Source organism: Aureobasidium namibiae (assembly GCF_000721765.1).
Source record: "Aureobasidium namibiae CBS 147.97 unplaced genomic scaffold scaffold_19, whole genome shotgun sequence".
NCBI classification, from domain to species: domain Eukaryota; kingdom Fungi; phylum Ascomycota; class Dothideomycetes; order Dothideales; family Saccotheciaceae; genus Aureobasidium; species Aureobasidium namibiae.
The window spans coordinates 230,996-258,713 of record NW_013581190.1 but is presented as its reverse complement, the minus strand read 5'-3'; the positions used below and the strand labels follow the sequence as shown (position 1 = coordinate 258,713).

The window sequence follows — 27,718 nt, the reverse complement described above, 5'->3', positions numbered from 1 at the left end:
ACCGAAGCATATTCAGCAGACAGAGCATGTCGACCCAGTTGTCGTTAGCAGGGCGATTCCGTATCTCGCCCTGGGAGACTTCTCGTCTACGCACGATGGCGAGTTTTGAGACGAGAAGCCCGAGCAAAAAACATCAGCGCCTCGCTGCCGCTTTATCGAAATGCATTCTGACGTACGCAGCCACATTGTGGCTGGGCAATGTAAGCAAGCCTGTTTACGCATGCACGTGCCAATATCTCAACTTCATCTCCCGAAAGCTTGCTCTTCCACAACCATCCCACAACAGTGCACAAACTTTTTCTGGAATTTACTCTGACCGGTAGGAGGTCAATCGTGCTGACATCTCAGTGGATATACACTATGGCTAAGATATTTCCATGACTTTTGATTATAGGCTCATATACTCGTCGTCCTTCGGAGATCTTGCATCACTCAGCCTCGGTCGGCAGTCTACTGGGACCTCTGTTCGAGATCTCAAACTCAAGTGCTGATTCGTTATGTATACAATACTTCAGAGTATTCTTGGGTTTGTCATTTCGCCCGCGGAAGCTAAGCTCCTGGCACCCCTGGCTCGTCACGCATCTCGCCTCAATACGTCAACCGCAGGCAGTATTGACCTTTATGGAGATATATCGTAGGTTTGGCAATGAGTCTGCAACGATAGGAGCTGCGAAAGCCCCTTGCACCACCATGAACTGACTACCCACACCGTCTACCGAACTCCAAGCTTTGATGATGGCATAGTTAGCTTCCATCAGAATGCACGATCTTGTTCGGGTGGTCACCGTGGAACTGGGGAGCTGAGAAACTGACAGCATAAGTGAGCGAAATTTGGCGGATCAGAGTCGCCCTAAGTGACGAGAACTCGTGCTCTCAGTATCGAGATAAGTGAACAGGAACTACAGGCAGCTGTCTCGATCGCTGCCTAGCCGTCGCTGCCTCACGTGATCTCAAAACCGGCGTTCGAACCCCGATGGAACCTTTTCTTTACACCGACGTCCAACATGCATTCCAACACCAAGAAGTGGAAGGCACCCAGAGTCAGAGCCCGTGAGGAGGGCCAACGTAAGCTCAAAGGCAGGAAGCATCTCTGCCCCGAGTCACCATTCTTCACAGAACACTTTAACTTTCAGCAACAAGCAACAAAGATGGCCAAGGAGAAAGAGATGTATCTGGAGAGACATCAAGCTGTCGACATCCCGATTAAGCCTTTCGGTGGCAAGATCTTTGCCCCGGTACTCCTTGAGATCTTCGACGAAGACTACCAATACATCAATGCTGGTCCTCTGGAGGGAAAGTTCTTACAGACCACTTGTAGTCCTGTGCTGTGCATGCCAACCATCTGGCAGAAGGACTATGAGCACAATAAATACTTTGTGTACCCTGCCGACGTATATGCCAACGCTCAAGCCACCTCGACCGTCGCCCTCTTTCCTAGCTTACAAGAGCTCAAATTCGAGGGCAATGACAGAATTGCTAGCAAAGACATTCATCGTCGTTTCTTTCCTGCCCCTCGATACCCTTGCAATCAGACTATGAACTGGACGGTCCGACCTTACCTGAAGCCTCACGAATTTGACGAAATCATGGAGAATCACATTCCCACCGAGGAGGAGATTCTCACCTACGATTGGGAGATTGGTCTCCCGAATGATGAAGATCTTCAAACCGGTCTTCCAGTTCCTGACAAGAAAGAGAACGGCGACTTTGAGCACACGACTAAGTCGAAGAACGACAGTGTAGGGGACACTACCAAGACGGAGAAAAATGATGCGGACGACACTACCAACGCGGACCCATACGACGGATGCAAGGCTGCTCGTCTGCTCGGTCACGACCTTCTCGCAGCTCTCGACCCTCAGAACGCCTATTTTTGACAGACGTCGACAACGATATACAGGTTGATATCACTGCATCGTCAGTCCAGTCTCACAAGTCACATCTCGACCTGCATCTACTCTCTCATTCTCACCGAGATCCTTTGATGATTCAACACATCATTGGTCTTGCCATTTTCTTTATCTTTTCTCATCATTTCCTTCACGTCCAACAACATCCACATCATCCTGACCTTTCACGAAACATCACGATTGTTTCACGATATCCAAGACTGCCCTCGAACTCAACATTCACGGCTCTTTCGATTCACGGCTCACGATTTACGACTTACGGCCTCATACTTTCACTCTTGTTTTTTCTTTTCTCTACACAAAGCGTTGTTCTTCATAATTTTTGCCCATACGGATGGCGCACGCTTCAAAGAAGCTCTCTTATCGCGATGCTCGAATGCGAGCACATTCATGATTCTCTACTTTTGCGCATCTTAATCATCTCCATTCTCTATTTCATGATATCACAATAGGAATTTGATACTTTCATGCTCAGTACTGGTCCGCTTCCTATCAGTCGAGTACGTCCACGTGCAAGGTATTAACGTATGTGAATCTACTGATGTCGTCGCTGATCTGCGTATCTGTATCGTTGCACGGAAGGAGACCACGATTGAGATCAACTTGTGAACAAAAGCATGGCCACCAGTCACTCGAAGGATGTACGTTGTATCCGAAGCTCTAGGCAAGTACGCGAAGATGTAAACATATGGAACATCACTTGGAATTTGGAGAACACGCAATCGAGACCAGTCATATCTGGAGGGAAACTCTATTGTGCTTCGACGACATGGCGCAATTTGCTTCGGACAAACAGCCCAACGACAAAGACGCCTGGCCTCCTCTACTCAATCTTGTCCAGAGCACGACTGGGACGGAGATGGGGTCATAGAATTATCCGCTTTGTGCAAGTACTCGAAATGATCTGAGGCATTGTTATATGTCTTGAAGACAAGCATGACTTCGTCCAGACCAAAACTCTATCAACACGAAGTTATCGCAACATCAGAAATGGGCCTGCATTGTTCTTCAAGACCTTCATACATGTATACAATCACAGTGAAGACGTGTTGCCGGTGGTACAAGACAGAGACAGGGTGATGGAGGCATCATGCCGTTCCGACGCATTGGGAAGTGTGTCACAGGTGCCCATCCGAGTCTCTTCTCTTAAGCCCTGAAGCGATGCAGTGAGCTATGATCATACATAGAGAAGCCTATCGAGTGCGACGTTTTCGGAGAGAGCTCACGAAACTCGACTTCGAGTCCAAACTAACCAAGAAACTGAGCATTATTGGTGCTGTGCTGTGACAAACATTTCCAAGCAGGGAGGCTTGAAATGACGACTCGTGCATGTGAAACTACGTCATGAGAAGCATGAAACTCCACCTCCTCCTTGGCTCAACTGCTCCAGATTGATTAACCTTTTTTACCTTGATAACATATGCCACAGATCATCTGAACATCAAGATGAGCATGTTCTCAAAACTCCCGTGGAGCTCAGGCGGCGAGCAACAACAGCAACATGAAGAGGAGCAGTCGCTCACATCGGTGTTGCCGACACCACAAGCACGAAGCGACCTTACCTTGCTTGTCGCCAATTGCACCGAGACGATGAGAAAGGGCATCACCGATACTTTCGACCCAGACCAGGTCGGAAAGATGGAAGACATGATGTCGAAGCTTAAGGTGGATGAGACCGCTCAGCAATCCGACAACACGAATGTCGCAGCCACCGAGGAAGAGAAGAAACGAGCAGAGGAAAAGAGGAAACAAGACGAAGAGAGAGCGAGAAGAGAGCAGGCAGAAAGGGAAAAGGAACTGAGTGGACCCAAGATGCAGGAATTACAGAAAGCCGCGTTACAGCACTTTGACGACTGGCGCGATTCTGTCCTGCTGCGTATTGGAGAAGTCGTCAACCAACGCGAGGAGGCTGTGTCTCAAAAGAAAGAAGCGCATGCGCAGACATCCCGCGTACCACCTAAAAAGGCACCCGAAACATCCAGATACGACGAAGGTGTCAGCAAGGCACTCAAGGAGTTGTGTCCACCCACAGAGACCCCGCTGGCGAAGCTCGAAGAGCAGCATCGTGCTTTGATCCTTCATTCAGTCTTACTCTTGCTGCTGAGCCTCGAACACTACTCGGCCTACTCACGTGTGCTTCTTCTGCACTTGACCAGTAGTTTGAACCTGTCTACCAGCTTCTTGGCCGATGACGAAAACAAGATTGCCCGCGGATTGCTGTCTGCTGCCGAGATGAAGGCTGACGACGAAACAAAGAAGAAGCAGGAAGACAACCAGGGCTCGAGGAAATGGAAGGTCGGTCTGGCATCAGTAGCGGGAGCAGCGCTCATTGGAGTTACTGGAGGTCTGGCAGCGCCTCTTGTAGCTGCTGGTATTGGTTCAGTCATGGGTGGTCTTGGTAGGTCTGACTTGTGACATTTAAATTCTGTTGTCTAACTATCGCACAGGACTTGGAGCAACTGCAGCAGCGGGATATCTTGGCACTCTTGCTAGCAGCTCTGTCATCGTCGGAGGTCTCTTCGGTGCATACGGCGGTCGCATGACTGGACAGATGATGGACGCATACGCCAAAGAAGTTGAAGACTTCTCCTTCGTCCCTGTTCGCACATACCACAAGCCTCGCAAGATTGACAAAGAGTTTCGTCGTCTACGTGTTGCAATCGGTATCTCTGGCTGGCTGACCGAGACCGACGAAGTTGTCGAGCCATGGAAAGTCATCGGACCAGAAATGGAAACCTTTGCCCTTCGCTTCGAACTACAGGCTCTACTCAACCTTGGAAACTCCATCACGACGATGATTCGCTCAGCAGCATGGGGGTACGCGAAGAGCGAGATCATCAAACGAACAATCTTTGCTTCTATGACCGCTGCGCTGTGGCCTTTAGGTCTTCTCAAAGTCAGCAGAATCATCGACAACCCGTTCAGCGTGGCCAAGTCCCGTGCAGACAAAGCAGGAGAAGTCCTCGCTGACGCTCTCATCAATCGCGCACAAGGCGAGCGTCCAGTAACGCTGGTCGGCTACTCTCTCGGCGCTCGTGTCATTTTTGTCTGTCTGAAATCTCTGGCTGCAAGAAAAGCGTTCGGACTTGTCGAGAATGTGGTTCTACTTGGTGCACCTACTCCTTCGACGGCAGCAGACTGGCGTCTGATGCGTGCAGTCTGCACGGGCAGGGTCGTCAACGTCTACTCGACCTCTGACTATATTCTTGGCTTCCTCTACCGCTCCTCGAGCATTCAATATGGTGTCGCAGGTCTGGAACCCGTCTCCTTCGTTCCCGGCGTCCAGAACGTTGATGTCACTGATCTTGTTGCTGGAAACCACACGTCATACCGTTACCTCTGTGGTCGCATTCTCCGCAAGATTGGCTTCGAAGACGTTGATCTCGCAGCTGTTGAGCAAGAAGAAAAGGCATTGGAAGAAGCTACCAAGGCAGAAAAACAAGAGCGTGAGCAAAACGAAGCCAGTACTAAAGAAGGTGCAAGCTCAGAAGCAGAAGTCAAGGAGATGGAGGGCAAAGTGCAGCAAAAGAATGAAGCTTCCATGATGGGTTGGTTCAAGGCCGGTGGTGCTTCGGCATCGAGTGCGGCCAATCAAGCTAAGAACTGGGTGCAGAAGACTGCTAGCCCAAGAACTGGAGAACAGGGTGCAAGTAAGGATGTCGGCGGTGCAGCTGGAGCTGTTGGAAGCAGTTTGATTTGATTGATTTCTAGCGTGCTGAGGTACGTAAAGGCAGCGTGCTGCAGTCACTCACGATCTTATTGAAGAAACATGACAGAGTGTAGAGTATGACACCATGAATGTGCCCTTGGATGGGTCACACCACAGTCACGTTCCCTACAACGAGGCAAAGCGATGTCCATGCTACAAGAATGTACAGCACCTTGCAGCGTCGGGACGAGTCCAGAGAAAGTCTTGACTTGTTATCTCAATGGATGAAGTCCTGTTTGTTGAACGCACTGTGCATTGCTATGTCTGGACCAGGAAGAACAATGGTCAATGGCTTTCATTCACTTTGAGAACGTTCACTCGGTGACAGGGAGTGAGTGCCAAGCCTTCCCGAACGCCCACCACATATCTAAAGCGCGAAGGTGCTTTGCTCCTCTTTTCTCTTTCTCCCACCAACCAATAATTTTTTTCTCTTTCGCCCACCCACCTTCCCTCCTCTATCCCTCTTCAGTTACTTACTTTAATTACAATCAGCCCAAGCCCGACCTGTCATTGCATTAGCGATAGATCACTCAATCAGGGAGTTCAGATGGTCGTAGGGGAAGTGCTTAACGCGAAGCGACAACAACCCTCCAGACGTTCAGTACCTTTAATTAGGTATACTGTTCAGAGCATGAGGAAATCTTCACTGCGCAGTGCCACTGAATCTGCGCACGACCACGTCTCCAGATGATGGTGCCTCCAAAGCAGCACTTCAGAGCATGAGGTGAGCTGCTCCCAGTCTTCGGTCTCATGGACCTTGACACTGACTCTGCGCAGATCTTCTACAATCACGCCCCATTCCGTCCAAGCGCAACGCCTCTTGACTTGTGCAACGCGCTGCCAATGGATGCGCTTGCTTACAGGAAGTGATGCCCTGCGAGCAAACCAAACGACAACTACTAGATCCACGTTTTAGCCGTGGATATGCACTAGTATGCCTCACAGGATGTCGTGTCCCTGTGAGGTTCAACACAAACTTTCAAACTCATAGATCCTTAGATCGTTGTATGTCGCTCATCCGTTTCACTCCCTACATCCCTGCTGACACATATTAGCCGCCCGATAAGCTGGTTCACCTTCTTCAAGGAGCAATCAGCCTACGCCCACATGAAGTAATGCCATGTGGTAGGAATTCTTCCGCGTAAGTGATTGACTAGCTCTTTCCCATCCTGTGAGCCTTTTGACTAAGTTCTACGTTAGTCTGCTACGCACAATAGTCAAGCGTGGTCCCGCGTGATCAACGCATCTGCGTCTGGTCCCTACAGGGATACTATGCGTTGTCTAAGAAATGCAGAAGCAACACCGACAAATCCTCCAGATGTTCGGTACCTTTTATTAGGCATACTGTTCGTAGCATGAGGTTTTCAAAATGCCCGACAGAAACCAGACTTCTCAGCCGACACTTCGGTCTTCGAGTCATAGCTGTTTCACCTCCGCCAAATCAAAAGCTGAAGACCTCGGATAACAAGGTCCTCCTATTGCCAGAGACACTGCTATCGACTCCCACCAACGACTTGTCTCTGGATGTCAACCACTTGAGGACCGAGACCATCTCCGCACGAACAATGAGGCATACCTCGCCGTGTGTTTTTCCCCGCCAACACGTCCTCCTTTCTTGACCAACAAAGCTCTCCCCCGTTCACCAACGTAGTCTTTCATCTTTCTCGGTGCGCACATCCCTGTGTCACTGCCAAAGAAAGCCGTTACGGCGTCGACATCAACCTGACCATAGCGACTTATCTGACAACACTCCACTGGAAAGCATTGCTGCTCGCGAAAAAAAACCTTCACTGTGTCCTGGAGATCAAGAGCGCGCTTCGACCGTCGAGCTCTACGAGCAACTTCCAAGCATCGATCAGTTCAAGCTTATGACCTTCCGCGCGGGATAAAAAAGCATTCTTCGTTGCATTTCTCCTCTCTTCCTTCGTCGGTCGACATTTCTCTCTGGAATCGCTGTGAAACAGTTCGGACCGTCACCTGGCTCCAGGACAGATGCACAAGCACTCCTACGCCCTTCTGCACGCGGCGTCCGTCGCCGGCCTGATCATCCTCACTACTGCTCGGAAAGCAACAGCGCGAGCCTCATGTCTTGTTCAGCCTGGTCCACTCCGTTATCTGCCATTTCGACTTCCATCTTGCAGCCAACCTCGTTCACGCGCTCTCCCTGAGATGACTCTCATCGTTGTGTATCCTTTCCCACCATCCCACTTTGCATCATCCAGCCTCCCTCGTCCACGATTTGAGTCGACCATCATTCCAGGCGGTCCTCGTCAGTACTCATCTCCCTTTTCTTTGCTCTTCCACACCTAAAGTCTCTTTTTGCAGCGCTCAGAGTGGTAGCCTCTAGCCAGACTAGTTGGCCTCAGAGTGCTGCACCCACGGGAGAAAAAACGGAAGGAGTATGAGGGACAAGGAGTCACTGGTGCGCGACACAAATGCCTCCAATGCGCAGATGCAAAGTGTGGATCAGGGAAAGCAGAACTTCCCGTCGATCGAAGATTTGCACGCATCCAGACACCCAAAAAGAAGTAGCTCGCAGCCCATCGACTCCTCAACCTCGCCGGCAACAGGCAGTCCTCTGCCGAAGACATCAACACCGTTCTCTTTTCCGTCGGTGTCGACGCTGAGCGTGACCGTCTCGAGAAGCTCATCTCTGAACTTTCTGGCAACGAGCAGCCTACCGTCTCCTCAGCCTCGCCGGCAACGAGCAGCTCTCTGCCGAGGGTATCGAGTCCGTCCTCTGCTGGAGGAACAAGAAATGCCGCAGAAAAACCAGGGTAGAAAACGTCCACACAGCCTACCTCCTCCTCAACCTCGCCAGCGACAAGCAGCCCTCTAATGAGAACATCAAGTCTATCCTATGCTGGAGAACAAAATATCGGCAGAAGAATCAGAAGCAAGATCGTCCACGCAGCCCGCCTCCTCCTCAACCTTGCCGGCAACGAGCAGCTCTCTGCCGAAGACATACAGCTCGTCCTCTTCTCCGTCGGTGCCAACGCTGAAGGTGGCCGTCTTGAGAAGCTCATCTCTGGCGACAAGCAGACTACCTCCTCCTCAACCTCGCCGGCAACAAGTAGCTCTCTGCCAAGGCCCTCAATCTCGTTCTCTCCTGGAGACTCAAAAACATCAGTAGAAGAACTAAAGGAAGAGCCGTTCTCGCAGCCTACCTCCTCCTCAACCTCGCCGGCAACGAGCAGCCCTCTGCCGAGGCCATCAAGTTCGTCCCATCATGGAACCTCAAAAGGTGTCAGCAGCGGCATGACAAGAAAAAGTTGCAGAAAGGGTAAAGGAAAGAAAGTGTGATAGTGGAAGATAGTCTTAAGGAGGAGAAAACGAGGACTACTAGAGGCAAGTATGGCAAAGGGAAGGACTATGAGCTTTAGAAATCCCAGACAAGTCTTTAACATACAACAAAAAGTCTTCCGTCTTCCCCTATTCGAATAACGTGTGACGAATGTACGTGTATATAAAGGCAGATGAGTGAGTGCGCTGCTGCAACAACAGCTTGTTGGACAGTTTCTCAAATACTTGTGTTCTGAGAAACTGGTTCGACAGCCTTGTCGGGAGATAGCTAGGAACATTGGGTAAGTTTTGCAATGACACAACACAGAGCGAGAAGTTCACGGCAGACAGATTAGCGAAGAGTGTATACTCATCTGGCACCGAATTGAAAAGTTTGTATATACAAGTCATCTCTCTCTGTGCCTCCTTTGAACAGGAAAAAGGGAAGAATGGCTAAAATGCTGATGAAAAGAAGGTCTGGTCGACCACTCTCGAGGAGAAAAATGGAGAGGCACTACTCTGCTCTACAGTCTCGTACAAGACAGCAAGAGATTCAACTCTGCTTGCCTTGCTGATAAATTCTTCTGTTAGCAGGGTTGTGTGCGTTCAAGGTATTTGATGTTGAGGAGAAAGCAAAGGAAGTGCTTCTCATCACTTTGAGTCAGTGGTCGCCAGCATGTTCTGCACATCCCTCATCTTTTGCTTGAGAGCATCATGTTCCGCATTCAACTATTGGTTCTCTTGTCAGCATCATCCTTTTCAACCATCACAAATCACGGGTTGCAAGAACTCACCTGCGCAAACATCATCTTCGTCCCCACCAATTCCTGCTCCATTTCCTGCTGCTGCTCTTCCAGTGTTCGATTCTGCCCCTGCACTTCTATATTTCTCTGCATGATCGCATCCATTTCACCCTTCAACTTCTCTTCGACTTCTTGGGGCTGTTTATCTACCATCTTCCTCAATTCCTCGACTTGCATTTTCAAGGACTCGTTTTCGTCGAGGAGGGAGTCGTTCTCGACTTTCGTGCGGACTAGTGAGGATGCGAGGTCTACGTGCTCGGCATCGGATTGCTGAGTGCGGAGTTCGAGTTTGCGGACTCGTGAGCTGAGGTTTGCGTTTTCGTTGCGTAGGGACTCTAATTCGATTTCTCTGTCTTTCTCTAGACGGGTCTTTTCTTCGAACTCAGAGGTATAGGCGGCGAGTGTTTCGGGTGTGATGGTTACGGCACAGGCATCTCGGACGAGTTCGTCAGCGCGATAGACTTCCTTATCTGTTGCACCGGAGGTGGAGCCGAAGAAACCTGATTCAAGGATCGAGTTTGCGGAAGGCGACTTATCGATGTAGACGTCAAAGAGGCGTTCTTTGAGGTGAGTGGACAGTTGGACCATGTCTTTCATTCCCAGTAGCGTTTGGGCGTTGCGTTGCATGAGTGCGATGCCGAACTTCAAGATGGCGCCTAGACCTTCGCTGAGCACGAGATCATACACGCGGAGTACGAGTTGGAGAGGGAAGCGGTAGGCGAACAGAGTGAGGAACCATTGCGTGGCGTATAAGTTCGGAGGAACGCCACGTCTGTGGAGATGGCAGTAGAGTGCTGGCTCGTAGTCTTCCAATAGGCGCTCAAACAGGTAGAGATGTAGATGAAGGCCGGTCATCTCAGCAGTGAACAGCGATCGGAGGTTGTACTTTGACATTAACCGCACGAAGAGGGTGAATGCCTCCTCTTCTGGCATGTTGAATAGTAGAGGCATGGCAATAAAGTTCATGCCCTGAGCGTAGCCAACAGGTTCGTCATACAAAGCATATGCTTTGCAGATACCGTACAAACCATCCTGAAGACCTGCGCTCGCAATGTACTTGGAGTACGCTGTCCGGGCACCGAGATCGCGTCTGATGGTCTTCTCGAGCTTCTGCAGAGCAGCAGTCTCATCCTTTGATCTGCGCTTCCTCTCTGGTGATGTCGAAGACTCAGTGCCATTGATCTGAGGAGAGGTGGCTGCAGAAACATTTGAGTGCACAGAAGAGGCGGAGGAAGCTATCACTTCTGCGTCACCGTGGCCGCTAGTACGACGAACAGTAGATGCGGAGATAACCTCTTTGTCAGTGCCTCTAGCGACCAACTCTTGGTAAACCTGCTCCAGTTCATCGTTCTTGCTCTCTGCCATGACTTGCCATACTACACCACGAATGGGCTGAGGAATACCATTAGCGATAGCGCGATTGAATTCGTCTCCACTTGTACGCGCGACAGCTGAAGGACCTTCGTAGACAACAGACTGCCAAAGATCCCAATTGACCGCGCCCTGCTCCTCGGATGGTCCAGCAGCGTCTCCAGAAACAGTTCCAGGAGGAAGCTTTGTGGTGGGTGATGAGATGGCGGAGAAGGAGTTTGCTCGAGGAGTGAATGGAGGACTTAGTTGTCCATCCTCTTTGGTGGGGCTCTGTAGACTCCCAGCACGACCCTGGCGGCCTTGAGGCAGAGCCAGACTTTCATCTGTCGATATGGCTGATTCGCCCTGCAGTCGCAAGATGTGGAAACGGTCTTTCAAAGTAGGTGGATGGGAAGCATCGTCATTCGAGTCGGGATTCGTTGTCAAGCTCTGCAGTGACGAAGCGGTATTCCTCCGTGGACTGGTCGGTCTAGAGGGAGATGTAGCTTTTCGAGCTCGTGAGAACCAGGCAAATGGACTTGAGACTTTCCGTGTGGTAGGAGGCTTCTCGACTGTGGGCGAGACTATGTAAGTCTGCGACTTTTGAATCGGAATTGGTGGCGGAGGAGGGTAGTTGAGAGTGGGGAGGTCACCAGATAGACCTTTGACAGGCTCGTTTTCGGTGTCTCTCTCCGGTAGGGCGGGTGGTAGCTCGGGTACGGATTCGAGGGTGTTTTGACGGGATTTGACAGCTCGAGGCATGTCGTCTTGGTCGTTCTCGGGTGTGAGTTGGTTGATAATGTCGATGCCGGATCGCTTGTCTTGGGCTCCTGCAGCTGTGGCGGCTTCGTCGTTCATGGGGATGGGTGTCGCGTGATGGTCCCCTTGTGCTGTCGATGGTCGGCTTTCTTGTGCAGTTTGTCCTTCGCTCTCCAAGGCAGACTCTTTCTCAGCATGTGATGTTTCGGCGAGGGCGTCTTGGATGTCGTCCGAGTCAAATGCTCCTGGCGCAATAGATGTGGAAAGGCTGGGTGCTGTGTCGTTCAATGGCGGCTCGCTGGTGGCTATGCGAGAGTCATGATCGGCATTGTCTCGGTGATGCGAGATGGTATGGTTGGTTGAGTCGTGCTGTTCGGCATGTGCAGCGTCAGACGGGGTCGTGTCGGGAGCATCTTCGAATGTGTCCTGAGAGCCATCAGTCACGGGCGGACTCAGACGCGAATGGGAGCCAAAAGCAGACAACAAAGAGAGTTGATGGTGTGGCTAAGCGAGGAACTTACTGTATCCCTGTCGTCCTCTTGGTGGGTGTCGGCATGCGCTGGCTGCTGCAGTGTGTCGTCGTTGTGCTTGGGCTCAGTCTCAGACATGTCGTTCTAGCTAGTGTATGTGCAAGAGAGTGTCTGCGATTCGAAAAGAGATGCAAGTCGTGAGCGGGCGTGATTTGCGTCGTATAAAGTGGTTGGTCCAGGCTTTGTTTGTCGACGTCGGTGTCTGGATGGCTGGTCAGACTCTAGCTTGGGTTGCGTTCCTGAAGTCTTGGAGGTAGGGTGTGAGGCTGGTCAAGTGACAGCTCGGAGCTCTTCGTTGCTATCCCTTTATCGCGACCGGTCTAACGCTTCTCTCTACTCCTGAATGAAAATGTTCTTGCATCTGACAGTTCGCAGCAACCGCCGTTGAAGCCATGCTAAACACACAAACCCGCCCCGCAGTCCATGTGGACCCTGCTGTGCGTATGATAAAAAACGTCTAGCTTTCGCAAATGAACAACATTGTTCGAGTCCGCTGCGTTTAGAAGTGACACGTTCTATATGCCTTCCCCCTTTTCAACACACCATCTTCGTTGGCTCGGTCAAACTTGAGAGCCGCATTGCACCGGCATAGCCAACGACCATGTCCGAACTCGACGTTATCTATATATGAATAACACGCGTCTCTGCGTATGTAAGCAGTCCTCTATGCGCATAAAGAGTCTCTACTTTCATCGTTTCTGCTATATCTTAAGCCTTACTACCTACGTCTATAGTAGCTTGCCTCTGCTACTGTCTCCCACCATGTCTGCCACATTCTTAGTGACGCATCTAACTGCCTCTGCCAGGTTGCATCCTCATGTTCTGAATGCATTCCTGCAAAATGGAACCCTAGTAAGCCATTGGCATATAACTCTAGCAGCCCAGGAGCGATGATGCCCTCTTCTAAGTCTACTATATCACCATCGATATATAGGATGAGACCAGTATCGTCACAAACGACTAACTGATATTCTACCGATCTGCCGCCGATACAAAGGCGGCAATTCATGGACGAGGTGAAGCAGCCAGACATGCTTGTCGAAGGTCTTACAACCAAGGAACAAGAAGCAGGGAGAAACAAGCCTGATGCCCAGCTGGGAGATGGTAGTCTTTTGGTCCTCCAGATCGGGACCGCTCTTCGGCTCTATTGGTCAATGCTCTCTCCTCCGCATTTGTGCTTATCACTTCTGCGTCGTGAATCGGCACCCCTCTGCAGATGGAGTGGTACTATAGACATGTCGGACTTCTGTATCTATCCCTTACCGGGAACGAGAAGAGTGATAACCATAACTGTTGAGTATTGAGGCCAAGTGTTTGGGCGACGATTTGAGCAGGAATTGACGAGGAGTTGCAACGGGAGCGCTCCACTCGCTGCAGCCACCAGACAAGAAAGCCACTGGCAGTGACGTATGCGTTTTTGGCGAACGCGCCATTCTCGATGGCATTCCCAGTTTCGTGCGTCAATCGCGAGCTGGCCAAGGCAACGCTGTGTAGCATGTGGAGAAGCGAATGATACCTTGATCTAGCTCTTTCTCTCCTCTCTCTACACCACCATCACCTCCACCTCCCTTCCGGTCCGACTCGCTGACCATGGCGGATCAGCAGCAGCACGCCCCTGGTGGACACTACTCGGGCAACAACAAGATCCCCACCATCAACCAGTTTATCGAGAGACTAGATCGCGACAAGTCGACTCGCGACAAGCAGATCGAGGAGCAGAGAAAGCAACAGCTTGCCAACAAGAATGGCGATGCAGTCCCTCACCAGCAGGAGTCGAACCTGCACGCAAAGGAGAACCAGCAAAAAGTCACCGACCCAACCACCGGCAAGGAGGTAGTCATCGAAGATGTCAACAAGGAGATGGTAGATGCGGCCAAGAACCCCATGGTATGGGATGATGTACTTGATCTACGAGACTACAGCTTTCTGACATGCGGGCAGCTCTCTGTACCGAACGCGAATCTGGGAAAGCCTACAGTATGTTGCGCATACGATAACAAGCACATTACAAGGCTGACACAATCTAGACCGTCAAGACCGACCCGTCGCAACCAATGGACGAGTACAAGCACAACCAAGATGTCACCGCCCCTCCGGATCCTGTCGCTGAAGGTAGCACCTCAGACGTACCCATCCACGGCGAAAAGACCAACATTCTGTTTCACCCTACACCATCCGTCAGCTATGAGCCCTTCTTCGCTGCCATGGAGAAGAAAGCAACCGGTCTCTGTATTGGTGTCTTCCTTGCTGTCGTGTTTATCGGAAACATCTTTGGTGGCTCTCTCAAAGGCCTCATCCCTCTGGCCATGTGTGTGGCTTCTGGTATCTTCCTCTGGGCCAAGGAGGTCATTCGTAGTGGCAGAGAAGTCGAGTGGGACAGTGAGAAGACCAGAGGCAGAACCGTAAGTCCGCCGAGGAGCCGACGTCTAAAGACGTAGCGATACTGACATGCACGTTGCAGGCCACAGCCAATCTCCTCCCCGAATCAGTCGAATGGATGAATACTTTGCTCGGAGTCGTTTGGGGCCTCGTCAATCCGGATATGTTCCAGAGTGTCGCCGATACCCTCGAGGATGTCATGCAAGCATCCGTTCCCGGTGTCATCGAGAACGTCCGCGTTGCCGAAATCAACCAAGGCAGCAATCCCATCCGCATCCTCAGTCTGCGCGCTCTTCCCGATGAGCACATGAAGGATTTGAAGAAAGCGATTCACGAGGAAAACAAGAAGACCAAGGACCCGCAAGAGGCCGCTGCTGACGAGGAGGGTGGTGACTATTACAACCTCGAAGTCTCTTTCGCATACCACGCTGCTCCTTCTGGCAAGAGAGCCTCGGACAGAGCCAGAAACATGCACATGCAACTGGTCTTCTATCTCGGTATCAAGGGACTGTTTGGTATCCCTCTTCCCATCTTCGTCGAGCTACAGGAGTTAGTCGGTACTGTCAGACTGCGCATGGCCATGACTCCGGAACCTCCTTTCCTCAAGACTCTGACCTTTACACTCATGGGCGTCCCTCACGTTCAGGCCGGATGTATTCCCATGGTTGAGAAGGGTGTCAACATTCTCAACCTTCCCCTCATTTCGAACTTCGTCAACTACGCCATTGGCGCGGCTGCTAGCATGTACGTCGCCCCCAAGTCTATGTCTCTTGACATGAGGGCTATGCTTCAAGGCGACGACATTACCAAGGACGTCCAAGCTCTGGGTGTCATGTGGATCCGCATCCATCGTGCTGTTGGTCTGAGCAAGCAGGACAAGCGTGGTAGCAAGTACGGAGGCAGCGATCCTTACATCACCTTGTCTTTCTCCAAGTATGGAAAGCCTATGTACTGTACCCGTGTTATCACCGACGATTTGAACCCTATCTGGGAAGAAACTGCTGCGTAAGTTGCATCGCTAAATTGTCTTGATTCCTATGCTGACAAAAATATAGTCTTCTCGTTACTCCCGAGCTGATCAAGGCCGACGAGAATTTGAGTGTCGAGCTTTGGGATTCCGACCGTCACACCGCTGACGACATTGTCGGAAAGGTTGAGCTGTCCATGCAAAAGATGATCCAGCACCCCGGAAAGATGTATCCTCAAGTCTCCAAGCTTGCTGGCATGGACTCCGACAGCGAAATGCCTGGAGAGCTCCATTGGGAGGTGGGTTTCTTCGGCAAGCCTCAATTCAGACCTGCTCTTCGTACCGATGGCAAGAACCACGCACTTCCTGAGAACCTTCGCGACAAGCCCGAGCTCCAAGATGACAAGGGTGTAGCCAACACTGATACTGATGATGCCGTCCAACACACACCTCCGGACCCTCTATGGCCTAGTGGTGTTTGCAGCATCGTCGTTCACCAGATTGTCAACCTCGAACTTGATAACATCAAGGGTACAGAGGGCAGTCGCAAGGGCAGAGAGTACGAACCCGCCAAGCCTAGCGGCGAAGGTACCGACGAAGAGGGAGATCAACTTCCTACCAGTTACTGTACCATCCTCTACAACGACGAGTTGGTCTACAGAACTCGTGCCAAGGCAGTTAGCAGTCAGCCTATTTTCAACGCTGGTACTGAGCGATTCGTCCGCGATTGGAGATCTGCTGTCATTACAGTCACCGTTCGCGACTCTCGCAACCGTGAGCACGATCCCATCCTCGGAGTTGTGCCTCTCAAGTTGTCCGACGTCATGGAGACCAGCTCGCAAGTTACCAGATGGTACCCTCTCGATGGTGGTATCGGCTTTGGTCGCATTCGTATCTCTCTTCTCTTCCGAAGCATTGAAACTCGTCTCCCTCCCAACATGCTTGGCTGGGACGTTGGTACCTTCCAATTCCTCTCTGAGAGAATTACTGCAACTGGCTACAGTCATCATGCTAAGCTCAAGATGCGCACCGGTGGTTCAGTTGGTAAGCTACCACGAACACAATGTCACAAGACTGCCAACGGCCTTGAATGGGAAGTTCAACACAACGAGAAGAAGGAGCCCATACGCCTTCCTGTCAAGTACCGCTACCGCAGTCCTATTGTCTTTGAGTTCCACCTTTCTGGTAAGCGCAAGGCTGATGCTCACGCTGTTCTCTGGCTACAGCATCTGGTCGACAACGAATCAACCGAGATTGACATTCCCATCTGGCGTACTTCGGCCCCGGCAAGGTTGACTCAGAACTACATTACGGAAGACAATGCAGACAAGGCTATGCCTGGCCTGGAAGACCTCGAGGAGGTTGGTCGCCTAAGGTTTACTGGTCGCTTCAAGGCTGGTATGGATGAGAGTCACGAACACTTTGTGAGCGACAACGAGTCTCGCGAGACTTACGAGACTTGGGAGGCTTGTCTTGCTGAAGGCGTTCGCACAAGACTAGTTGAAAAGGAGATGCCTGATCGTGTGCAAGCTCTACACGAGAAGTCTCTCACAGAAGGCCGCGACATCCTCAAAGAGGAAGAGCCCGATGAGAAGCAAAAGTGGCTCAGTAAGCAAGGCACTGACTGGAGTGGAGCCTTTGGCGAAGACCCCAAGGCATACGTGGACTCGCAAGGCAGAAAGCGTCGCGAGCCTGGTGCGGAACCTCCTCTTCACGATCCTCACAACCCCAGCTCCGACGACGACAGTGACTCCGATGACTCCTCGCAAGATCTCGGTATCATGGACGCCGACAACTCAGAGAATCGAGGCGGCAACAAACGCGAAAGAGCAGGCAGAGAGTCATTCGCCACCGACACCACTGGCGGCAGAAGTTCCTACGACTCTTACGCCGGTACCAACTCCACATTCTCAGACCCCAACACCGGAGGAAGTATCAAGAACCACAACGCACAGAACAAGCGTACTGAGGAGCGCAAGCAGCGCGGCTTGATGCAGTGGAAACCAGCTCGCAACCTCAAGTTTGCCAAGGACGAGACCAAGATTGGGTTGAGGAAGATCAAGAACAAGATGACGGGTGGCCTCAATGGTAGACAACCCGGTGTTGAGACTGAGACTGGAACGTAGATGCAGCAGCATCTTTGCACATCACGGTTCTACCTTTCATTCTTGTAGTCCTCTTCTAGTTAACGTTAATTCCCCCAGAGTAGTATTCATATCATGCATAAACAATGCAGACGAATTATGTCCTCCCACAGTCGTTAGTCATTCTTTCAGTTGTGATTAGGCAGATCCATGATTCAGCACAAGGATTTGATGACCTGAAAGTACGACTTGTGATCGTTGTTTCATGTTGGCTTTTTTCTGACAAGTTTTGATCCGTGAGAATCAGTAGTACATTGTTTGGTCTATATCACATAACACATGCCCTTTCCTACCAACGCCATGCAACTTTTCGAACAACAAAAGCAGATCAATCAACAAATGTTCCCTTCTACGAGGCACGCATCTCTTGCTGGCCATCAGTACCGGGAATGTGCTCATCGGTTCTGAAAACAGCCTTCATGGCATCCTCAAGAATATCCATGCCTTGGTTGATCTCGGTCTCGGAGACGATGAGCGGAGGCACAAATCTGAGTGTGTTGGTTCCGCAAGTAATGATCAGCAGACCGCGTTCACGGGCAGCAGTGATCACAGGAGTGGGATCTTGAGATAGCTGCACACCGAGCAATAAACCACGTCCACGAACCTCGGTGATGACATCGGAGTATTTGTTCTTCAATTGCTCGAAACGCTGGCGGAAGATCTTTTCCTTTGCAAGCACGCCATCTTGGATCTCGGCGCCGGACAGACGGCCAACGATGTAGTGTGCAAGACGAGAGCCCAGAGGGTTTCCGCCGAAAGTGGTGCCGTGGTCGCCAGTGACGATTTTGCTGGAGACGTTCTCGGTGACAATGGTGGCGCCGATGGGGAAGCCGTTGCCGAGGGCCTTTGCGGTGGTGAGCACGTCGGGGTGTGCTTCCTTGGGGAGAGCTCCGTGAGCCCACATGGTGCCGGTGCGTCCGAGACCGCATTGGATCTCGTCGTAGATGAGGATGGCGCCGACTTCTGTGCAGCGGCGTCGGAGGGCGAGTAGGAAGTCGTCGGTTGCGACGTTGACACCGCCCTCACCCTGAATGGGCTCGATGATGACACCACAGGTCTTCTCAGTGACGAGGTCGTTGATGGCAGAGATGTCGTTGTAAGTGCCGTATCTGAAGCCAGGAACCATGGGGCCAAAAGGCTTCTGGTACTTTGGGTTGGGAGTGGCTGACAAGGAGCCCATTGTGCGTCCGTGGAAAGAGTTGTGGAACGAGACAATCTCGTGCTTGTTTCCCGATTCATCGGCGGTGCGACCGCATTTGCGAGCGAACTTGATGGCGGCCTCGTTGGCTTCGGAGCCAGAGTTGCAGATGAATGCTCGTGCCGCGTCGGCCATGGCGCCTGATTCGACCGTCTTTTCCACGAGCAGCTTAGACAATGCGCCGGTCCAGGGGTTGTGGTATAGGTTGGAGGTGTGTACGAGGGTTTGCGCCTGAGTAGAATATTAGTATGCGAGGATGTCGTCTGGTTCGACGAGAGCATGACTGACTTGCTGAGCGAGCAGCTTGGACATCTCGGGATCACAGTGACCCAGAGCATTGACGGCGATTCCTGATGTGAAGTCGAGGTATTGTCTGTTCTCAACATCCCACAAGAAGCAGCCTTCTCCCTTCTGGAACATGGGCGGAGGGCGGACGTATGTGGGGACCATGTATGGTGTAGACTGGCCTACAAGACGGCTGGTCTGCGAGTCCGAGGCAGGATCCGGTGTAGCTAGAGATGCTTCCTTCTGCTCATTGTCAATTCAGTCCATGGGAATCAGTCTCAGCATGATTGCGCACTTGAATGGCATTCTGGAGACCGGCAGGCAGGTTGGATGCCGTCGGCGAGGCATAACCACGGCGCAAAGCCAATGAAGGCTTGAGCGAGGCGCTCAATCGCGAAGAGCAAATACGGAAAGACATGACGACGGGTATACAGAAGATCAAGAACAATGCAGAGAGAACAGAAGCAACAACTCCAACTTTTTCCCCGGCCAGATGGCAATTGCTGCGTTGAGTCACGAAACTTTTCTTATCAAGGTGCGTCTCGATATGCAGCTGATCCTACGACAGACCCCGACCTCGGCTCAGACAAACCCCGACTTCGCCCTAACTTACCTTGATGCTGTACAAGTACTCTTCCCAAGACCCTTTAGTCTCGGATAACCAGCCGCATGAGCATTATATCCTGCAAGTAGACATCGTAGTCATCTAGCTGATTGCTTCACGTCGAGCGCAGATTATTGCTCGTTTGTGCCGTACTCTTTGCTTACTGGCCAGGGTTCCTCCCCAGCCGCATCATGACGTAGGCAGGCATATCTTTGGACACCTGGATGGCAGGATGCTTCCAACAATGTCTCTTGGCTCATTATCATTTCATTGCTCGAGCTAAAGGTTTGTTCACAATCCATGCGATCATGTTCATCTTCGACCAGGTCCACCAGCTGTCACAGATACAGGCGTCGCCATCAAGATGGCACCTCTTCGAGTGGTGCGATCTAGCAATGTGAGTGTACCACCTGGATGCATTGGCAGAGGACGTCGGTCGGATCACCAGCATCTCTTACTACCAGATCAAGTGTCGGCAGCCACTGAGGTTGATCTGTCAAAGAGAATCGACTTCTGCTCGAACAGTTTCAACCAAGAAGTCCTTCGTGGGTGGCACAATTCGTGCTAGTCAAGACATCGACAAACTCACGAAGGATCTTCCCAACAAGGTGGCCGACAAGAGCAACCAGGAGGTCCATGATCTACGAACGATGCCACCGACTCTCCTCTGCCTTTGTGTTTGCCTAGATACAGTCTCCATGCACAGTATCTGATTAGTCCATACGTCCATACAGAACACCGTCATTCGTCAAGCACTGCTGTCAGGACATGCTTACAGCTCAATGGACGCGGAAACTACCTTTCCTACAACAAACAACCCCAGCAGAAACGGCGGCCAGACTCATTCACGCCTTCCTCGATGATTTCCCGGATATTGATTCAGAGCAATATTTTGTCATTGACTTTTGCTCGGGAGCAGGAGGTAAGCAAGTTTGGAATTTCCGTAACCTTAGGCACTGCTGCGGAGGTACTTGTGATGTCACCGAGGCTTGAGCTGTCAAACTACACCATACTCTCCAGAAAAGAGATAGACGCACATTGAGAGATGTCATATGCTCAGATCTCCTTGGTCCTGCCTCTGTATTAGGAACGTTCGTGCATCTCTACAACTACATTTACCATAGACTTCCCAGACGGGAATACGCTTTCAGGACCTACATCTAACACCTCCACCCCCACAGGTCCAACACCCCTGATAGAAAAATCCATCAACGCCTCCCGCACCCTCACAAACCACACCCCCATCCCTTTCCGCCTCTCCGACTTCCACCCAAACCTCGATGCCTGGATGCCCCTAGCCTCCCGTTCCGCGAACCTGTCCTTTATACCTCAACCCGTGGACGCCACAGACACTTCACACGCACCTCCCTTAGTCATCTCCAAAACATCCTCTTCCACTTCTGAGCATTCTGGCGACCACAAATCCATTCATCTGTACAGTCTGTCCTTCCATCATTTCACCGACGAAGCTGCAAGCAAGATTATACAGAATACATTGGAAACAGCTGATGGCGTTTGCATCTTGGAACTCCAGGACCGGAGTCTAGGTATGCTGTTGCTGATGCTCGGAGAACCTCTTCTCCTCTTCCTGGTCACGATACTCTGGTTTCCCTTTCGCCCTTTGCATCTCTTCTTCACCTATATTTTTCCTGTATTGCCCTTTGTGCAAGCCTGGGATGGTGTGGTGAGTTGTCTACGCACCCGCAATTTCAACGAAACATTGCAGTTGGCGGAAAAGGTATTGGGAGAGAAAGCCAGAGTAATCAGTGAGGAGCACACTGCTGTCAAGGGAGAAAAAATTACAGTGGCAGAGTGTGCAGAGTGGAAATTCGTGGGAGTGAGAAGATTACACACTTGGCCATTTGGATACATGAATGCTTTTCTTGCGAGGAAAACAGTGTAGAAAGGCGGGGAAAGGGGCGCAGTAAGATGGTCTTGCTGTGTTTGTATGAGGTTGACCGAGGGGAAAAGAGTCGAGAGACATAAGGCGACGAGATTGATGGGGCTCTTCCGCAGCTCTCCTCTACCGATGACAACACAAAAGGTCAAAATACTTCCACTCCGGAAACCTTGGCGGCACTGTTTTCCCAGAACTTTCCCAAGGCCGTGCTAATGACTGCCACACCATTTCATAACCACGTAAGAGACCTGCTTGATCTCGTCCCCCCACTTGCATATCGACCAAGGCCATCGCACAGCTGAGGTCTCTCCTCCTGCAGGATCCAGGCCTATGCTCCACAAGACATCCAGAAGCGATCGAGTATTTGCTGCATTGAATCAACTCGGTGGCACAGATCCGTCGCATCTGTAGGCCTTTGCAAAGCAGTCTGACATTTGTCGCGAATGCCTCCATCAACGGTGTCGACAAGTTTTGTGCATCCCAAGCTCCAACCCCCAGCTTTGACGAAGTGCATGTTGTCACCCCCAGAATCCCTGTGATGCATGAGGACTTCTGGGAGCTGTGACAGACTGATTGTCGCTGGTCTGGGGCATGCTCTCTGAGTTGGAGTTTTGAACAGCGAGGGCATTCCTGTCGATGATCACGTCGGCGTCATCAGCAAAAGTGACGCGGCGGCGCTTGGGGCGAGAGGCGAGAGAGTCGATGTGTTGCTGGTCGCTGCGGCGATTGGAGCGAGAGGTGAGAGGGCTGGTGTTCTCCTCGTTGCTACGAGCCTGCTCGGGGATGAAAAGGGAGTCCATGTCATCGACGACGGGATTGGCATGCTGGTCAAGAGTAGTGATATCTCGGCTATAAGGAGTGGTAGCAGCCGCAATAGTCTCAGCACCTTGGTCGAAAAACCCAGCAGCAACACCCTGAACGTCGGAAGCAGGAGCAACATCCATCCGAGTCCAGCTGTCGGTGTTCAATGCATCCTCCTCCGCGATGTGCTGCTGGATCAGAGCATGCACATGAGCGCGACGAGCATGGAAAGCAACCAGATCCCTCCTGAACTGCTGCATCTCCCTGTCGAGTTGATCGAGTTTGGCGGCTAGCGCTTGCTCTCGAGCGTGTAGGCGCGCCATGGTGTGGTTGAATCTTGCGTGTCTTTCGTCGTCGGTGGCCATGGTGTGAACTGTGTGAGAGTGTGAGTGAGTGAGTTGGGGTTGGTAGCTGGTGTTGTTGTCAATGAGGTCGATTAGATCAAGGAACCTTCTCGAGAGTCGGATGAACAATCAAGGGACATGTACACAACACGAGGACTCTCACAAACTCCAGCACCATCGGCCAAATATCCGTACAAGTGAAAACAATATACGATATCAAGAAAAACTATAAACATCAAAACTCCTATACACCTCCTAGCATGCTCAACTTTTTGCTAAACAATCAATCACACACCTTCTCCTAAGCTCTACTAGCTCTGTTGCGGTTCTCATCCCTCTGGCCCTGGCCCTTGGGTGCAAAACGCCCCTTGTTGACACCGCCATGGCCACCACCTCTGCGGTCGCCAAAAGACCCACGACCACCACGAGACGAACCGCCTCTGCCGCCGCGATCGCCAAAGCCACCGCGATTGCCAGAGTTGCCACGGAATCCTGAGCCTGAAGAACCTCCTCTACCACCACGAGAATCTCTTCCGCCGCGAGAATCTCCTCTGCCGCCACGGAAGCCCGATCCGCCTCTACCGCCACGGAACCCAGAGGAAGAGCCTCTGTCGCCGCCGAGACTTCGTCGTTGGGGTTTGGCGCGAGCATCAGCGAACTCCTTGGCATCGACTTCCATCTCGTCGTCATCATCCGCGTTCTTGTTGCCCTTGTTCTTGAACTTGAGTTTGCCGCCTCTACCGCGAATAGCGGCATCTCTGCCTTTGATGGCTTCGACATAAGCGTTGATACCATCTTCAAGACTAGCTGCGTTGCCCGCGTCGTCAAACTCCATGATTTCGTCGTCGGAGTCGGCCTCGTTGAAGACAAGTTTGCCGTCCAGATCCATCTTTGCGGGTCTGCGCGTGGAAGGTGCAGAGCGCGATTTCGAAGGGATGGTGGAGGAGATGTTGGCGAGGGCTTTGCGGTCGAGCAGATCCAAGGGCTCGTCTTCGTCTTCGACGATGAAGGTGTTGCCGCCTTGAGCCTTTGCCTTGCGGCCCTTGGCTGCTGAGCGACCCAAAACCTCGTCGTCGGAGATGTCAGAGCCAGAGTCTTCTTCGTCGCTACCGTAGACTTGCTCGTCAAACTCTGATTCGAATTTGCCTGCTTTGCGACTGGCGTCATCGTCTTCGGCGTCGGGGTCGTCCTTGCCGGCTTCCTTCTTTCTCTTTGCGCGGTCACGCGATTTGCGGATGTTGGCAATGAGTTTCTTGTCTTCTTCCGGACAGTGCTTTTCTACGATTTCGACGCCGAAACGCTTGATCATGCGTTCAAAAATATGCTTGACCTTGAGTTTGAAGTGGGCCTTGTGCTCGTGGCTCCAGACCATAAGGTTGGGGATGAGGGTCGCCAGGCGGGGGCGCATGAGATCTGTGGGGAGGGAGAGCACGCATACCTTGACGAAACCAAGACATGAGCGTACGATTTCGCGGTTGGCGGATGTGAGGAAGAGATCCATTGTTTGGACAAGGTCCAAGATGACGGGCTCGGAAAGGGTGTTGCGGAAATCGTAGAGAAGGCGAGCGAGAGCAGTAATTGAGGCGGAAATCATGTGAGGAGTGGAACCGGCGAGACCAGCAGAGACCATGGTGAAGTATTCTTCCAGACTGGCTTCTACAGGAGCGGCGTCATCGGGCATGTGAGGAACCTTCGCGTTAACGACGGTACCACCTTCAGCCATCTTCTCACCCATCTGGACAAGAAGCTCGAAAGCGGCGGTACGTGCCTTTTCATTGACTTCCTTTGCGCTAATGACGACTTCGGACAGGATTGAGGGGATGAAGTGGAGGTCTTCCTTGGGAAGAGTGGGGATGATTTGAGAGATGGCGGTCAGACGGTCGCGGCGAGAAGGAGCAGCGGCCTTGGGACCAGCCTGGAGGAGGAGTTGTTGAAGGTCAGAGTTACGCTCAACAATAGCTGCGCGACCAGACTCAGACTCGGCAAGACGAGGAATAAGCTTGTAGGCCTTCTTTTGTAGTTGCGGGTCGGAGTCATTGTTCACAATGATGGCAGCCATGTTGAAGAGTCCAGCGAAGCTGTCACGAGGAAGGTAGATAGAGATTGTGATGACCAGATCCATAAGAGTGTGCGACATGGGAGGCATCTTGTTAGGGCCCTTGGTCTCCTTTTGCTTGTCAGCCTGTGTTTGAGGTCCGCTCTCACCAAGAGATGACTCGAGCATGGAAGCAACGCGGGTGAATGTCTCCATCAGCTCTGCCTCGGGGGTGATGCTGAGGTATGCGTTGATGGCTTGAAGGATGACACCACGGTATTGAGGCAGGGTTTCGCTGTAGACGTTGAACAAAACAGCAAGAATGTTACCAGCAAGGCCGGAAAGATGCTGAATATTCTTCTGTGCGTCAGCTTTGGAAACTCTACCCTGCATGACAAGATCCTCTTCGCCCTCGATTGAGGATACGGTCTGATTCGACTCTACCATGTTTTGCAAAGCTCTGCAAAGCTCGGTACGGAGCTGGGGTTGAGAGTAAAGAAGGTTGGCAACCATCTCAGCAAAGGTCTGGTCGAAGGCTTCGGTTACATCCAATGGAAGGTCGCAGTATCCAGGAAGAGTAGCCCAAATTTGTTGGACGATAGTCTCGAAAATCTTGATCTCCATGGTCTTCTCGGCAGCTCCGTGGTTCAAGACACGCTGGAACATGGCCTCACTGAGAGGGACAAGCTCGGCACGGAAATGGGCAAGGCGGGTGTTTCTGACTGAGTCACGAAGAATAGGCAGCATCCAGGCACGTCCGGGTTGTCCAGCAACAGGCTTAGTTAAGTTCAAGGGCAAGATTTCAAGAACGCTATCAGGTCCCATAGCGGTAATGGCCTTTCCGAGAACAGCATCGGCTTCCTTCTTTCCAGAGAAAGAGTCGTTTCCACGGAGATCACCAACAGTCTTGACGGCAGTGTTAAGGATACCCTGCGAGCGCCACTTCAAGGTGTCGAACATAGCACCAATCACTGAGAAGACTTCCATCCAGGCAGACTGGTATTTGATGCTGAGAAGATCGTTGACCTGGCTTCCAAGGTTCTCAAAGACCTTCTCGTCGTAAATTGAAGGCTCTAGGAGGACAGAGTCGGGGACACAGGTGTTGAGGAAAGAGATAAGACACTCCGAGGCAGAGATACGAATGTTGTGGGAAGATGAAGTGAGGAAGGCAGAGACCTGGGTGAAAAGGGTAGGCAGTTTTGCGAAAGTCTCGTCGGGGTCGAGTTGAGCGGCGACATCGTAACCTCTCGAAATGACGGCGATCCAAGGAGGCAGGAGTTGCGAGTCGTTTTGCGATGGCTGAAGTTCGCCGATAACCTCTAACAGACGGGGAAGCTTTGCAGCCGAAACTTCGTTGGCCAGACCAGCAAAGATGATCTCGAAGACCTCGAAAGCAGACATGACGAGGAATTCGTGGCTGGACTTTGAGATGGCGAGCAAAAGCTCACACAGCGAGTCGATCTTGCGGGAAGGCCATCCATTGGCAGCAGTGGCAATGGTCTTGACGAGTTGCAGGGCGTGCATCAAGGCAGGGTCGTTCTCTTGTTCCTTTGCTCCCTTCTTTGCCTTCTTGGCTTTTGCAGACTTCTCAGCAGCATCCTGGAGCAAGCGCATCGATGTCTCGGCAGCCATGTCGGAGGCGGGGTGATCGAGCGAAGGGCTGGGCGGAGGGTTCTTGAGAACGGTAGTCAGAGCATCTTGAGCTCGCTTGCGGACCTTGGGACGGTGGTCTGCGGCAAGACCAAGCAGACCGGCGACTGCGCGGCGGGGACTGAGAGACGAAGCGGGAAGAGCCCAGGCTGCAGCATCTTGTGCGACCAGCAATGATTCCAGACATCCAATACTTGAGCGCAACAAGGGAGCCTCTGCTTCGGGGTGTGTGAGGGCGGGGGCGAGACTGCCTAGGATCTGACTGAATTTGGAGCGCAAAAGCGGTGCGGGTACGTGGGGGGTGACGAGGTCGAGGAGGTATACAACGGCATAAGCGACTTCCTTGTTGGCCATGTCAAACTGCGCCAGCAGCGACAGGAGGGCGGCGAAGTAGGCGGTGGGTGTTTGTTCTGCATTTTGCGAGCGCAGAGTATCTTCGACTGCGCCGAGCACTACAGCCGTCTGTGGTCCTTGTCAGTTACTGCACTCTGGAAGAAGCATAAGACTACTCACCTGCTGCATGCCCGACAGCTTGGGCTGCGACCGGATCTTGTCGAGCCTCTCGTTCAACGACATGGTCGACATGATGTGTGTACAAGCAAGAGACTGGTCGGTCTGCTTCAGCCTCTGGCTTCGAGAGAACTTTCTGATCACCGACTTTCTTTATCGATAAGCGCACGGGTATCCCGTCCGTAGTCGACAGGGTAGGGCGAATCGTGACTGGAAAGACTACAGTAGTCGACTGTTAAACTACAGCGATCCGCTGGAAAGGGTCTTCTGCCAAGCATCCGTATGCTCTTCGATGTCCATCCGACCCTGCCCATCTTCATCACCGATAGATCTATTCTGATTGATATTGTCTTCTTGCTGTCGACTAGTATATCATGTTACTGCTTCGCCTCAATCTTACTTCTGCAACGGAGAAGCAGCAAGACTAGTACCCGATGATCAAAAGGGTGGAAGGAACATTCGACGAAGCCAACATAGCAGAGGCTGGTCGAGGAAGAAGTCGCGATGTCATTTTGCGAAGGAGGATGAACAAACCAAGAGATAGGGTATGATATCAAT

The 27,718-nt window shown here is 51.8% G+C and overlaps 9 protein-coding genes across 9 annotated transcripts; 5 read left to right on the top strand and 4 right to left on the bottom strand.

Moving 5' to 3' along the window:
• Positions 1-1,004: 1,004 nt before the first annotated feature.
• Positions 1,005-1,877, top strand: M436DRAFT_75861 (uncharacterized protein; the record flags this gene model as incomplete). Its single annotated transcript, XM_013568531.1, has 1 exon — positions 1,005-1,877. One exon carries the CDS (start codon positions 1,005-1,007, stop codon positions 1,875-1,877), a length of 873 nt encoding a protein of 290 aa, XP_013423985.1.
• Positions 1,878-3,356: 1,479 nt separating this feature from the next.
• On the top strand, positions 3,357-5,610 carry M436DRAFT_55251 (DUF726-domain-containing protein; the record flags this gene model as incomplete). The annotated part of the gene is made up of 2 exons (XM_013568401.1): positions 3,357-4,308; positions 4,358-5,610. 2 exons carry the CDS (start codon positions 3,357-3,359, stop codon positions 5,608-5,610), a joined length of 2,205 nt encoding a protein of 734 aa, XP_013423855.1.
• Positions 5,611-8,457: 2,847 nt separating this feature from the next.
• M436DRAFT_85184 (uncharacterized protein) lies at positions 8,458-8,922 on the top strand (the record flags this gene model as incomplete). The annotated part of the gene is made up of 1 exon (XM_013568530.1): positions 8,458-8,922. The coding sequence occupies one exon, from the start codon at positions 8,458-8,460 to the stop codon at positions 8,920-8,922; it is 465 nt and encodes a 154-aa protein (XP_013423984.1).
• Positions 8,923-9,552: 630 nt separating this feature from the next.
• M436DRAFT_55299 (RabGAP/TBC) lies at positions 9,553-11,816 on the bottom strand (the record flags this gene model as incomplete). The annotated part of the gene is made up of 2 exons (XM_013568415.1): positions 9,553-9,630; positions 9,696-11,816. 2 exons carry the CDS (start codon positions 11,814-11,816, stop codon positions 9,553-9,555), a joined length of 2,199 nt encoding a protein of 732 aa, XP_013423869.1.
• A 2,117-nt stretch (positions 11,817-13,933) lies between these two features.
• On the top strand, positions 13,934-17,815 carry M436DRAFT_85182 (meiotically up-regulated gene 190 protein; the record flags this gene model as incomplete). Its single annotated transcript, XM_013568529.1, has 5 exons — positions 13,934-14,230; positions 14,285-14,320; positions 14,371-14,745; positions 14,805-15,727; positions 15,778-17,815. 5 exons carry the CDS (start codon positions 13,934-13,936, stop codon positions 17,813-17,815), a joined length of 3,669 nt encoding a protein of 1,222 aa, XP_013423983.1.
• Positions 17,816-18,182: 367 nt separating this feature from the next.
• On the bottom strand, positions 18,183-19,481 carry M436DRAFT_75857 (mitochondrial acetylornithine aminotransferase; the record flags this gene model as incomplete). Its single annotated transcript, XM_013568528.1, has 2 exons — positions 18,183-19,262; positions 19,320-19,481. 2 exons carry the CDS (start codon positions 19,479-19,481, stop codon positions 18,183-18,185), a joined length of 1,242 nt encoding a protein of 413 aa, XP_013423982.1.
• A 747-nt stretch (positions 19,482-20,228) lies between these two features.
• M436DRAFT_55256 (uncharacterized protein) lies at positions 20,229-21,823 on the top strand (the record flags this gene model as incomplete). The annotated part of the gene is made up of 3 exons (XM_013568402.1): positions 20,229-20,317; positions 20,655-20,842; positions 21,102-21,823. The coding sequence occupies 3 exons, from the start codon at positions 20,229-20,231 to the stop codon at positions 21,821-21,823; spliced, it is 999 nt and encodes a 332-aa protein (XP_013423856.1).
• Positions 21,824-22,338: 515 nt separating this feature from the next.
• Positions 22,339-22,986, bottom strand: M436DRAFT_85180 (uncharacterized protein; the record flags this gene model as incomplete). The annotated part of the gene is made up of 1 exon (XM_013568527.1): positions 22,339-22,986. One exon carries the CDS (start codon positions 22,984-22,986, stop codon positions 22,339-22,341), a length of 648 nt encoding a protein of 215 aa, XP_013423981.1.
• A 280-nt stretch (positions 22,987-23,266) lies between these two features.
• On the bottom strand, positions 23,267-27,235 carry M436DRAFT_66972 (NUC173-domain-containing protein; the record flags this gene model as incomplete). Its single annotated transcript, XM_013568488.1, has 2 exons — positions 23,267-27,112; positions 27,164-27,235. The coding sequence occupies 2 exons, from the start codon at positions 27,233-27,235 to the stop codon at positions 23,267-23,269; spliced, it is 3,918 nt and encodes a 1,305-aa protein (XP_013423942.1).
• Positions 27,236-27,718: the final 483 nt, after the last annotated feature.